At 36.8% G+C, this 14,330-nt stretch overlaps 1 protein-coding gene across 4 annotated transcripts in view; it reads right to left on the bottom strand.

Moving 5' to 3' along the window:
- Positions 1-4,269: 4,269 nt before the first annotated feature.
- Positions 4,270-14,330, bottom strand: part of AZIN1 (antizyme inhibitor 1) — a 31,742-nt gene continuing 21,681 nt past the window's right edge. For 3 of the 4 annotated variants that reach the window (XM_036120140.2, XM_036120139.2, XM_036120138.2), the window contains 7 exons: positions 12,982-13,116; positions 11,682-11,763; positions 11,142-11,216; positions 10,319-10,481; positions 7,369-7,484; positions 6,846-7,060; positions 4,270-6,608 (listed from right to left, as the gene is read on the bottom strand). In XM_036120140.2, the coding sequence (XP_035976033.1) occupies positions 6,497-6,608; positions 6,846-7,060; positions 7,369-7,484; positions 10,319-10,481; positions 11,142-11,216; positions 11,682-11,763; positions 12,982-13,116 (898 nt within the window). In that variant the 3' untranslated portion in view covers positions 4,270-6,496. The remainder of the gene's footprint in view (positions 6,609-6,845; positions 7,061-7,368; positions 7,485-10,318; positions 10,482-11,141; positions 11,217-11,681; positions 11,764-12,981; positions 13,117-14,330) is intronic. The other variant, XM_036120142.2, reaches the window with a different exon arrangement.

The following is a 14,330-nucleotide window of genomic DNA, read 5'->3' as shown; positions in this document are numbered from 1 at the left end:
CAGGTGAGTTTTAAAAACGGTCTTCTTTATGCTTTTCTGTATTATTGCAATTTTTATAACAAAATAATTTCATAATAGGAAAAAACCAAGATCTCTCTATAGGAAAAAAGGAAGATAAAAGAAAGAAGGAAAGCTGGAACATTTAATAAGCAAAGAAAGGGAGGGGGCAGAAGAAAGGAGCAGCCACTGAGAGGGAAGGAGTGGACAGGCAGGGACCACCAACGCAGTCAAGGCCAGGGGTCCAGGGTCCAGATACTGCCCCATTCTGAATGGCAGCATACCTGTTGGTATGGGCTTTGTCCCACCAAAGTTCATACTGAAGTCCTAATGCTCAGTACCCCAGAATATGACCTTATTTGGAAATAGGGTCATTGCAGATGTAATTAAAGCTAACATAAGGTCATTAGGGTGGAGCCTAATCCAATATAACTGGTGTCCTTATAAAAGGGGAAATTTGGGCACAGACGTATATACAGGGAGAACGCCATGTGTACGTGAAAATGGCCATCTACAAGGCAAGGAGAGGAGGAAAAGACCCTTCCCTCATGGCCCTCACAAGTAACCCTTAGAATGCCTTCCTCTTGGAATTCTAGCCTCTAGAACTGAGACCATAAACTGTTGTTGAAGCCCCCGTTTGTGGTACTGTTACCGCAGACCTAGCAATGAATACACATCTTGGCAGAAACTGTGGTTCTGACCTTAGACATTAAATATAGTATAGCCCTAAAAATCAATCAACCAAACCAAACTGACATAGTACAGGCTTTTTAAGGACTGGGCACTGGGGTCCTCCTCCAAGGTTTTCTGCAGGGCTGAGCACTTCCAACCAACATTCTGCATGTGGCTGTGTCCAGGAAACCCAAGCTAAGACAATGACACAGGTGTATCAAGCGTTGTGCTGGAATCCCAGCTCTGACCTGCTCTAGCCGTAGAATCTTGGGCAAATGCCTTAACCTATCTGGGTGTTTTATTTCTTCAAACGCAAAACAAGGAAATTAGAGGAGAAAAATCTCTAGGACACTTACAGCTTCTCACTTGTGCGTCACACAGCAGTGCCGTGAGCCTGTGGAGATGTTAGTCCTTGAGTGCATGGCTTAAGGCTAGGCTTTATTTCCAATTTCTGTGTCCTGTTTAATTTGCTCAACTGCCACCAAATTGCTGTCATTGGAGAGTGGGGTCGCTGATGGTGAAGGCTTGATATGAAATCCTTTATTATTGGTACTTTTCAACTCTACTCCCTCCTGACGGAGTGATGTAAGCTCTACTACGTTTTGAAACCGCTTTGTTCCAAGGTGATTGGTTTTATTAGGGACCACTGCTAACCTAACATGAACTTCATGGTACTTAGTATTTTTGTCTTCTAGAAACATTAGTGAAAGCAGAATGCGACACCCAGTTGAATCAAGTTTAGCATTATACAAAAATGCACATTCCTCAAATATCTACCAGCCACCTCAGTTCACCAAGTGTTAGGAGCCACACCCATCCACAACTGGTGTTACAACTTTCCAATTTCAGATAACCCTTCTTCCATCACTTCACAAGTCTGCAACCCTCCCACTTCCACAAACCTTGGGTCTTTCTCCAAGTGCTACGGTTTGTTCTACTTGTGTATTTAACTAAGTGTAAAACTGTACTGGGGTTTTTTTTTTTTTAAATACTTTATTCATTTGAGACACAGCATGAGAGCAGGGGGAGAGGAAGAGAGGGAGAGGGAGAAGCAAGCTTCCCGCCGAGCCAGGAGCCCGATGTGGGGCTCGCTCCCAGGACCCCGGGATCAGGACCCGAGCCGAAGGCACTTAACCATCTGAGCCACCCAGTCGCCCCTGTACTGAGGTTTTTTTTAAAGATTTTATTTATTTATTTGACAGAGAGAGACACAGCGAGAGAGGGAAGACAAGCAGGGGGAATGGAAGAGGGAGAAGCAGGCTTCCCGCAGAGCAGGGAGCCCGATGCGGGGCTCGATCCCAGGACCCTGGGATCATGACCTGAGCCGAAGGCAGACGCTTAACGACTGAGCCACCCAGGCGCCCCTGTACTGAGGTTTTAGTTAGTTACTATCCATATAATAATGTTGCACTGACAGTGTTGTGCTCTGAACCCAACATTTTCCAACAGCCTGTGGTGCAATTTCAGAGTGTAACCCTTTTTAGGGAAGCAGGTCAAATTATAGCCAACACTGTACGTAAAAGGGAGGGGACAGAGCATCATCCTACTTGGGAATATTTTCCTCCTCAATGTGAACTTTTCTCATCCAGTTTTACACTCCAATGCCCTCCCCCCTTCGGTCTAACTCTAAACCCAGTTCTTATCCAGGCAAGATGAAGGTAATATTCATACATTTTTAAATGATGCTTTTTTTGGGAACCAATAAAGTGCTCCTCCCACCCCAGCAAGTTGTTGCATCCTTGTAGAACTAGAAAAGGAGAAAAATCAAACATGGAAAATACTCTTGCTTCATTTCTGTCGAGAAGAGTAAGGAAAGTATCTTAAGAGGGTAGGTTTAAGTCATGAAGAATTAACGCTGAGGGACATTGAGATAAAAGATACTGCACCCTTAGCTTGGAAATTCGCAGCAGTGAAAAACAGACTTGGAATATGGAGTGAAGAAAACCCCCCAGAAAGCAACTTAAGACACAGAATACATGGGAGGAAATCAATGAAATCCAGGGAAAATTCCCAACCTTTAGTCAAGTATCCCCGCTTTTACATTCTGCTGCTAAAAACTGAGTGGTGGCAAAGTTTTAGGCACAGGCACACACCAGATAGTCTGGCACTGTTATTTAGGAAAAGCTTTAATTTACCTGGGCCTAAATTTAAGGAGTAATAGCCTATTAGTTTACTGCAAGATTTCCTTTTGCACTCTTGCACAACATGGAGGGGGCGTGGGGGGCAATGCATGATCACTTCATCTGTAAATTGCAGATTCTTAACTTTTCAAACTTTCTGTAATTGATCCAGTGGCAAACTTCTTAAACTAGGCCATCAACTGCAAAGGGTTTTCACAGGCATAAGCAGTATTATGGTAGAACCAGGATTTGAAAGACCACTCAACAATGGAATTGCTTTTGAAGCTGAAGTTAGGTCAAGGAATTCAGGAACACACAAAATGAACATGTTAGTTAAATTTCTATTCACTGTCATTTTTAAAAAGTTTGCCCAGTCTCAAGTTTCCAACAGATAAAAGTAGATCCTTCAACTGTGTAACACTGGACAGAGTGCCTGGAGCTGTTTTGTGTTCCCCTATCTATACTCCATTCTAGGTGAAGATGTGAACTATGATTAAGATCCACATAGTATGTACAATTTGTAGTAAGCAAAGGAAAAAGAATTCCCCAGTAACATTTAAGAGCAGGCACTACTTTTCAGATTAACTTTAACTTGCCCAAATGGATGATCATACATTACCAGAATTTCTTTAAAACTTAAAATGCCTTCCTATTTCAATACTTTCTACTGTCCTGATTTAGTAACAAAGAGCTAGGAGAAAAAAAAAAAAAAATCAAATCCACACCATCCTTACTCAAATTTGATTGCAGTCCCAGCAGAGTAAAAGGGTCCAGAAATCATAACTTGTTATGAAAATACAACCACCTTAAAGTTGGTAGCTTATTATTTTTTAAGTAGGTATAGATTAGCCTCCAGCAGTGCCAGGAAAGATCAGAACCGGTTTTCGTTTCTTATTCCTAGGCTAGGTTTATTCCCATTATGAAAGCCTGAATCTGCAAATACAGCATTCTTTTATTCTGCCTTCAGGATGGACAAGACAGGAATTGAAGTATTTGGAAGATTTATTCACAACTTGAATGTGGAAGGCTACTAATTCTTTTCTGATCTTATACTCTGAAGCCAAGTAAGCAAGTATTCTTACTATACTGTTGGTCAAGTTGCTAATATCTACCGTGAGAAAATTCAAAGTCCCCAACAAGGGACAAAAAAGATTTAACAGTGAGTGGCTTCTTAACTACAATATTTGCATTGAATGTTACAGTGCCCACAATTACTTGGAATACCTACCTTAACTTATAAAAATCAATTTTATTTAGTCTAAGTTTAAAATTTAAGAGGCTGGCAAATTAATGGGTCTAGGAAACATCTTCGTGCTCACATGTATTGAACTTTATCAAAATCTTTCATATGTAATGCCCAGCATTTTATCAGATTTGCTACTTTATAAAGATTCTGAAAGAATGCTTTTAAGTTAAAATATATACAAAGTCAATATGCAGAATTAACTCTTTCATGATAGAAGCCAAAGTAAAACGTAAGGAGGAATAAAAACATTTTATCTTGTGTATTCAGAATCACACACAAATTACCTTTACAGTTCAATTTACTATATAGAAATCATTTGGGTTTTATATTTTCAGTTAAATTCTGAACTGAGATTACAATATTGTTTAAAAAAAAAAGGATTGTTACATTATTTCAGTACTTTTTAGCATACCAAATTGAAATACATAAGTTCAAACTTCAGATTTATGGCGAACAGTCTTCAAATACAATACACACATTTCTTAAAGTTACCATCTCATTCACATGTGAAATTTGCAACTCTGAGCCGTTATACATAGAACAACTCTCCTATGAATATGGCAAAGTTGATATGCCATGAAGCTCAGAGCTGTATGTCAAGCCAAGGACTCATAGTTGTACCATATTCTAAAAGGTCTGCCATTTCTGGACCACAAAGCACAACATGTAAAGAAGACTGGGAATAATTCCTCCTCTTTATTACGGTTAAAAAAAGTTGCATGTAGCTTGGAATTTTGCATAAAACCCCGTATTATACCTTGGTAAAGTCCAAGGGTAATTATAGATGACAATGGACTGGGGTCTTAAATTTAATTATTAGAACCCATGAAATTCAAATGGGCATCAAATCAAAAAATATTAAGCACCTACTGGTTTAGATTGAAATTTATTAGAGATTCATGATCAATTTCTTTCCACCTTGAAATCAAGGTGTAAAAACCAGCTATTAAGTGCATTCCAAACTTCTCCTATGTAGCACAGGTAGAATTTTCTGTCCATTGGCACCAAAGTCAAGTCACATTTCCTCTTGGAAGACAGAAATTCCACATCTGAACATAGAGTAAGTTAGGAAAAAAATGACCCCTGTTGTTTATTTTATTACTATTGTGATTCTGAGATCTAGGATTACTAATATACTAGCAGTGAACAACGCGCAAACTCCTGGCAACAACTGTCAGGTTAGTAACGCTAACTCCCTTCCCCCAGTCACAAAATTTTAGTATGAAAAGAATTAAAATTACTAAGCTGAACAAATGGGAAATAACAAGAAACTAAGCGTAACTAAAAACAAACTCCTACTAAAGTCTGAAATCATTGCAATTAAGAAATTGAGAACAGGTGTGCTTCACCCTACCCCTTACAACTCTGAATTTAAATAGTATTCCGTGCAAAAGAGCATCAGGTTTCTGGATATAGATGTAGCCCTTCTTTAAGTTTTAGTGCGCTGCAGAGTTTTCTGCGATTTTATTTCCCTCCCCCACCCCAGATTTATTCAAAGTATTTAATAGAATCTTCCATTTCAGCCGAAAGATTTGTAATTCAAAGATTTACTAAGGTATTCTACGCATTCTATCTATACAGAAACACCTATTAATTATTACAATTGGTTTATGCAGAATTAACATTTTTGGTGTTAAAATTGTTAAACATCATGCTTACTGCACATCAACTCTCCATAATGAATCTGAACTTCACAATGATTTACCAAACATTTTACTTAAATTACTATTTAAATAACTGAAAAAAATGTACTGAGCCAAACTAAACTTAAATGGGCTATAAAGGGGAAAAAAAAAAAAACCTTCAAAACAGTCCATATACACATCTATTTCAAAACTACCTTTGCTAGCTAGCCCCCTTTCCCAAAGTTTTAGCCTGAAAAAACAGTAAAATCTACACAAAATTTTATTGCAATCATACAAGGGTTACATTAGGTCAAATACAACAAATACTATGATGCAATTTTACATTTATTAAACTACAGTTCAAAGCACAAATTTACACATTCTAAATACACTAAACGTATCTAATGAAGTCACACTGGTCTTCCACTGACATTTGATATATCTGGGTGAAAGACATTTAACTTTACAAGACTTTTTAACATGAATCCTTAGTATAAAAACTGTGTACTTGTATGTAAACGATTTAATGGGGAACCCAATTAATGGGCTTCCATCTCCACTAAGTCATCCATTTTGTTGCATATTTTATTTTAAACGCTTAAGGGGTAGGACAAACTGGTAAGTTTAAATCTGGATACATTATCTAAATCTCCCAATTACCCCCCAATGAATTATAGATGAAAGCTGATTTTGTCTGGTCCCAAATAGCTATTACTAATAGATTTTGTTTCCAATAGAATTAACAGAGTAAGATTGTTTGAATTTGTTTCACACTGGAATGTAGACCAGACAAGCTTAACCTGCAACTTCAGATCTAAAGAAGCATTGATGCCTGTTTAAGCTTCAGAGGAAAAGCTATCTTCTTGGCTCAGCTGAATGCAAGAAGGCACAAAGAAGAAGTTCTTCATCATTGTGTCTGAAGTAATTCCAGCATCTTGCATCTCATACCTTTCAAAAAACCAAACACAAAACCGTAATTCTAAGTTTAAGCACAAAGACCACACTAACACATAACAAGTGGACAATGAAATCAGATTATAAAGTAACGAGTCTTCCAATAACCCTTAACAGAGGAGCATTTTGCTATTACTTGTAAGTTAGGCATTTGTTACAGAATTAAAATTAGCCAACATTTAATGTCATCTCAAATATCCAATCAGCTTTAAAATGAAAACAGTACCTTACCAATCACTAAATGACATCATGTAGTAAATAGCTGGCCTCTGAAAATCATTAAAAGCAGATGGTTCATGGAGAGAATCTGCTCCCATGTTATCAAAGATAAGCCAATCTCCCACATTCAGCTCAGGAAGAAGACAGCTTTCCACAATTTGATCAAGCTCATCACAGGATGGACCCCAAAGGCTGCTTGTAAACAGAGGCTCATCTTCCTTGTATTTCTGTCAGGGAAAAAGAAACTTTTTAAATTAAGTTTTTACTCATGTTCATACAGGTATTGAATCTGAGGGTGGATGAGAGCATTTTTCATTAGATCAGATTAAATATGCCTATAAAAGGCAGGCCTAGAAGGGCAATGGTGCTCCTTAACTCCATCTAAGGAAGGCAAATCCTCAAAAAAGGGCAATATTCCCCATTCTAAAGTATTCCTCCAAAAATTGGGATGCACCTTAAAAAAAAAAAAAAAAAAAAAAAAAGTCAGTTAATAAACTGCCAAATAAGCAGTTCTATTATTTGTAATACAACTTGCCTTGTGAACCTCTGGAATGGTATCTAAGTCCTCCGACAGTTTACTTGCAAAAGAACCATAAACACCATCATTCATATAATACATGAAGGCTGGTTCATCACTTCCGGTTTTTTCTACTGAAATAAAGCAGAAAAAATGAAGATGAATTTACACTAAATTGTCTAATACAGTTAAAACTATGCAAGGCAGAGCAGACTGAATATTTATAGAATAGACTCAGTTTTCACATTTCCCAAAATATTTAAATTAACTTGAAAAAAACCTGATATATACTGTCATACCTTGAAACTGTTAGCCTAAAAAACTGAAAACATACTTCACAAAGACGACCAATGAACACATGAAAGAAGTGCTCTACAGAAATCACCAGATAAATGCAAATTAAAACTACAATGAGCTTCCACCACCACACACCTACTGAATGGATAAAATTAAAAAATGACAATACAAAAAAAATCAATAAAAGTGAGGGATCAGAACTTGCACATATACACCACCAGTGGTAGAGTAAAATACCACTTTGAAATCTTTAAAAACACCTACTCTGTGACCCAGCAATTCTATTCTGAGTCATTTCCCCAATGAAATGAAAAATGTCCACAAGACTTAAATAAGAATGTTACGTTTTATTCGTAATAGCCCAGAAGTGGAAACAACCAAATATTCATCAGCAAAGATAATGGATAAATTGTCTATTCACAGTGGAATATTAGCAATAAACACGAAACAAAGTAGTTCAATCAGACATTACACTGAGCTGCCCTTTTCTTAAGATTTTTTTAATTTATTTGACAGAGAGAGACAGAGAGAGAGAGGGAACACAGCAGAGGGAGTGGGAGAGGGAGAAGCAGGCTTCCCACGGAGCAGGGAGCCCGATGCAGGGCTCGATCCCAGAACCCTGGGATCCTGACCTGAACCCAAGGCAGATGCTCAACGACTGAGCCACCCAGGCGCCCTTATACTGAGCTGTCCTAAAATATATGCTAGATGATTCCATTTATATGAAGCTTGAAGGCAGCCCAAACTACTCAATGGTGCAAAAACCATCACAACAATGACTGGCAAAGGAACAAACCTGGGAAGAAAAAATTCTGATATGAAATTTATGTTTTTATAGGGATGTCAGTATATGCTTTCATTAATTTGTCAAATTATACACTTAAATTTTTATACAGGGAGTAAAATCTATGTCAAAAACCAACCCTCAACAGATACTGAACTACAGGTTAAGTGGTTTGGTTATCTGCAGTGGTATGAGTTAGCTATTCAGGAAACACCTTCTGCGTATTCCAGACTTAAGCAAATGTGTGTAGGTGTAGGATAATGGGAGCTAGGTTTCTCACTGTTGGGAAAGAGTTATAATACGTAAGGAGAAAAACAGAATGCACCATGTGGTATACTGCATGCGCAGCTTTTGATGGTATATAGTTATGTGTGCTATGTATATATATGCACACACCCATTTCCTGGTTCTGTTCAGTGAGAAAGCCTAGATGAAATGATGCGTCAGTAGTGAGCACAACCAATACTCACTCCTTTCTTGGTTTTTAAAATACCACTCTCCTTGGAGACATAGCCAATTCTAGGACTGAGGCAGGTAAAGAACCTGGAACATCTTGATGTACCATGAAATAAAGAAGCACTCAGGGAACGATGGGGACATGTCAAAAGGACCCCAATTTTGGACAGTAAATAAAAATAATCGACTATATAATCTATTGAGTAAGTATCTAGGAGTCTAAACTATTATAAATAGAGAAAGCTACTCGTAGACTGAATAATGGAGTCAGAAATTCACTGATGTTAAAACTAATGGGGTGAAAGTATGAAAAGAAAAACGTTATTTACAAATTATCTTTCCACTTTATAATGAAGAAACCCACCTGACACCATCTTAACCAAGTGATCAGAATGGGAAGTTCCTTATATTATTCTTGCAGCTCTTCAACTTTGAGATATTTTAAAAACTCAAAAGAAAAAAAACCTTATTCTTCCTAACTTACGGAGAAAAAAAAAAACTACAGGAGTTAGTCTTCTTAATGTAGAACAGTACTTTCTACGTTTTTTAAAGTGGTATTTGTCAGCAAGACAGACTGTCTAGTGCCTTTTTGTTGGTTTGACTAGAGACAGATTAAGACTCTGTTGGCCCTTGTTATGTAAAAAAGTATAAAGTACATCCTCCCAGTGACTCATCTGACTAAGAGGAACAGGACAAGAGACATTACAATAAAACACTGGTTCTTAACAAGATAGGAGAATCAATCATCTGGGGGAGGTTTATCTAAAACACGAGTAACTAGGGGCACCTGGGTGACTCAGTCGGTTAAGCAACTGACTCCTGATTTTGGCTCAGATCATGATCTTAGGGTCATGAGACTGAGCCCCGTCTCAGGCTCTGCACTGGGCAGGGAGTCTGCTTAAAACTCTCTCTCCCCTTGGGGCGCCTGGGTGGCTCAGTTGGTTAAGCGACTGCCTTCGGCTCAGGTCATGATCCCAGGGTCCTGGGATCGAGCCCCGCGTCGGGCTCCCTGCTCCGCGGTAAGCCTGCTTCTCCCTCTCCCACTCCCCCTGCTTGTGTTTCCTCTCTCGCTGTCTGTCAATTAAATAAATAAATAAAATCTTTAAAAAAAAAAAAAAAAAACTCTCTCTCCCCCTCTGCCCCACCCCAACCTCACATGGGCTTGTGGTGTCTCCAAAAAAATAATAAATAAAATATGCATATCTAAATATCAGAACCAAGAGTTAGATTTCAGAGGTCTTATGGCAACTTCAGAGGGCATTTTAAAATGCTCCCCAGCTGCTTACAGCTGACTGAAGATCACCCACAACCTCATAATCCGTAAATTTCCATGTCCTACAGTATTTTACACTCGACTAGTATCAGATAATTGCAATTAGTTTGAAGATGAATTTATCAAACAGAAACAAAATTATAAACTTTGTAACTCACCTCCAGAGGAAAATTTATCATTTTCAACAATTTTCTTTGCAATGATATTAACTGCAAGTGTAAATGCAGAAGACACATAGTAGCTTCCAGGTTCTGAGATTATCTTAATGCCAGATCCTTCAGGAAAGTAGACATCCAACAAAGGACTGATAACATGATTAACCTATGAATTTTAAACCCCACATTATGATTTCAATATTGAACTAGATAAGTCACATTAAGAGATTGATAGGTTTCTTAGAAAATTTAAAACCAAAGTAGTTCCAATTACAGACCAGAAAGCTTATTTAGCAATTATCTTCAAGCAATTAAGCAGACTTTTGAGACATCAAAGTTTGTATTATCAGAATGGCATTATTTTTAAAAATTTCATAATCCCAATAGCAAATAGCTACTGGTGACTGTTTAAAGTCATGTTTCTATACTCCTTAACAATAGCAATGAAGGAGCAAAACATCAGTTTCTAGATACTACAGAATGAGGGATGGAAGGCAGAGCAGGAAGATGAGTAGTAATGTATATTGGATAAAACAGCTTAAACTGTCCAAATTATAAATTCACTTGTACTATCAAGTACTCCATTAGAGCAGAAACACAACTGAATACAAACGTTTTATGCTATAGAGTTCATAGAATTTTATTAAGCTTTTCAAAGTTAGCTAGGTCTTCTCATTGCCTCTTCATCTTCTTAGAATCAAATTTTAAACAGATGTTTGTTACAGGGTTTATTTCCTGCCATTGTTAAACCCTTGTCTGTATCTACCACTTAAGTAGCAAAGAAATGAGATTATTCCAGTATATCCATCCACTGAACAAAGTTTACCTCTTCCAACTGAAATTCAGTTCCTGTGAAGCCTCCGCCAATATCTAACATGTTCATTGTGAAGCCAAATTCTCCCTAGAGATGGAAAAAAATACTTTAAATGCTTATCCAAATTGTTAGGACTACAAGGACATTTCAAAAACCCCTTCCCAAGGACGTAAATAGCATCTGTTCTAATCCTTAGTATGGCAATGGTTTTGGTCTCTACCAACAGAAATAGATTTATTCAGTGTTGTGTATATACCGTCTTCCTGACGATGTCTGTACTGTCTTATAGACATATGCAAGTAAATTACTATTTCATCCCTTTACGCACTTAAAAAATATTGACTGTATGGAACTCTTGCTGCTTGGGAGTCTGCTTATCCCTCTCCCTCTGCTCCACCCCCTGCTCTAGGGTATGCGCACTTGCACGCGCGCAAGTTCTCTCGCTCTCAAATAAATAAGTAAAATCTTTGAAAAGAAAGAGATGTAGAGAAAAAGAAAAATAAATAAGATCCTGGCTTAAAATATCAAAATAATTTAAGGAAAAAAACTTACAGCCATGTCAAACACACATCGAGCATCAGATAGAGCATGTACATATACTTGAGATTCTTTGCAAGCACTTGAAACGTGAAATCTGGAAGAAAGAGTAATAAATTTAAAGCAACAGTACATTTCAGAGGCCCTTCCTGTAATTCTTTTCAGTTCTCGTTCACCATATTGACACAGTATTCACAGTAACCTTATCAAATATTTAAAGAATTGGAAGCACAAGCCTCTAATTATCCAAGTTATAATAACCAGCCTTTCAGAAAAGACAATGTTTGAGTAATACTGTAATTTTATAAAGAATTTTTAACAATGAGTTATCAGGCTTTATAACTATCAGGTAAGGGCATGCTTTTATGTATACATAGTAAAGTAACAAGCACTAGCAATAAAATTGGGTCATGAAATCTTTAATTTGAATGTATAGTTTTATCTGACAAAATATAAAAATGTCTACTGTGAAATACAAACGAACATTAATTCAGCTGAGTATTACTAACGCTTGTTAGTATTACTTAAGAGATACTTATCAGAAACTCAGAACAGAATACTTAAATTTAAATGAAATACGCTTCTGTATCCTGATCGTGGCAGTGGTATAAAGTATAAACCCAAAAGTCAATTTTACTGTATATTAACTTTAAAAATAGAAATATGAGAACTCTCAAATATATGTCAATATTTTTCACCTAAGACAGAATTAAACTTAACAGTGGTGATTCTTTATCCATCTTTATGAATATTTAAAAAGCAAGATCTTGTACTGTAATAAGATTAGCAATGGACTGGCATCTCAGAAACTGTGGAGCTTTGTGCTCCAAATCTGACTCAGATCATAGTTCTGAGATTATGATCAAATCATTAAATCTGGGTATCCATTTCTGCACACATAAAAATCAAGAAAGTAACACAATGTCGTATTGGTGTGCCCAAGGGATTAAAAAGAGAAGGAAAAAAATTTAAAGATGGGGTGAAAAAATAAAGCAAAATGACAACTCAGATGAATGTTATTTTGGTATTCATTAGAATTCTAGTACATCCTCTCCAATTTAAAAGGAGGGGTTTTACATTACTAACCTAACTGAATTTTTATTTACTATTTTATCTCTTAATTAGGGAAGGGAGAGGTATATGTACAAAATTATATGAAGGATAAAACATATTTGTTTTTCCTAGACTAAAAAAATAAATATTAAACTGAAAATTCAATCTATTAGACTTCATGCAAATGAAGTGTTAAGTAATCTATCATCGGAAAGACAAAGATTTATCACCATAAGATGGAAGCTTAAAACAAAATACTCACTTAACCCCAATAATTTGGACATCAAGTTCCTTAGCACATTCCAAGAGATGCCTACAGTTCTTCAGGGTAGTGCCAAACTTCATGTTACCCTCTTCGCCTCCAATATTATCTTCTGTTGCAATATGTAGTAAGACCCTAAGAGAAGGGGAAGATGATTGGGGCAGAGTTGGTTTACATCATCATCAGCACATGTGAAGCCTGAAGATTGTAGGAAGTATGTTGATTATGTTGCCATTGCTCCCAAATCCAGCGACGGTTGAATCAAGTGAACCTAATGAAAAACAATCCTGTATAGAGAAAAAACTAGCCATTAGGGCCTAAAGCATGAAGCTTACAAGGATGGGAATTTGGAAAATGCAGGAAGTTAAGACTCTGTTGTAGCAGCAAGAGTCAGTTGGGCTCTGTAATGAAAGACGACATTACTTTCAAATGAAGTCCATCAATCCATAAAACCACCTAGAGAGACTAAATTGAATAGCAATGCCATCATTGTCTTTCAGTGAAAAATATCAGGGCTTTTACATGTTTCAAGTTTCCTAAATTGTTTCAGCTAGTTAACCTTCTACCACTTATTCTGAAAATTCCTATTAATGTCTTCCATCTTATTAAAAAAAAATTGGCAAGCTTGGAGTTATTTTATGTGTCTAAACAGTAGCCTTTTAGATACTGATTCAAATCTACTTAGTATTTTCTTCCAAATCATGACAACCAAGACAAATGATTGAGACGGTCTCAGGAGATACTCAAGTAATCACAAACCACTAACACCCAAAAATATGCAAATGCTGTTTTGTAAGACCGTTTTCCCAAGGAAGTCCTGATGAATGACTGCTGATCAGGAGGGGTTAAGTCTCATAAAAGCAAATTATTCTTCCTATGGGTTGAATCAGCTCTATTAAGAATGTACCATCCACTTTATAGTTAACACAGTAACCCCAAATCAGGGCTTATCTTCAGAAGATCACAGAACAGAAAGATTTTCCTAGAGACAAGTGGTTCACTAAAATTTCCCCCAAAAGGCCTTTATCCAAACAAAGGTTTTCAGGGTACTCAATCCTGTTGGGACACCTAAGAATACCATCAAAGTCAGTAAGAAAATTATAAATGTACAAGGAAAATATGGATATGATACACATTTTCAGGAACACATGTAATAACCCATTAAAAAGAAGCAATTCTGTACTAATACAATATAATTTTAGTAGATCCTAAAGTGCTCTTGACATACCAGTTCATGAAATTTGCCTTTTTTGCTTTTAAAAAGTAAACTTTTTAATTAAAAATATCTTGTGATACATGCAGGTACAAGTAAAAAAATATATATTAAACTTCCTATTCAAAAAGAGTGG

This window comes from Halichoerus grypus, chromosome 5 (assembly GCF_964656455.1).
Source record: "Halichoerus grypus chromosome 5, mHalGry1.hap1.1, whole genome shotgun sequence".
NCBI lineage: Eukaryota > Metazoa > Chordata > Mammalia > Carnivora > Phocidae > Halichoerus > Halichoerus grypus.
The sequence above is the reverse complement of the archived record's forward strand: the minus strand, read 5'-3'. Positions and strand labels throughout refer to the sequence as shown.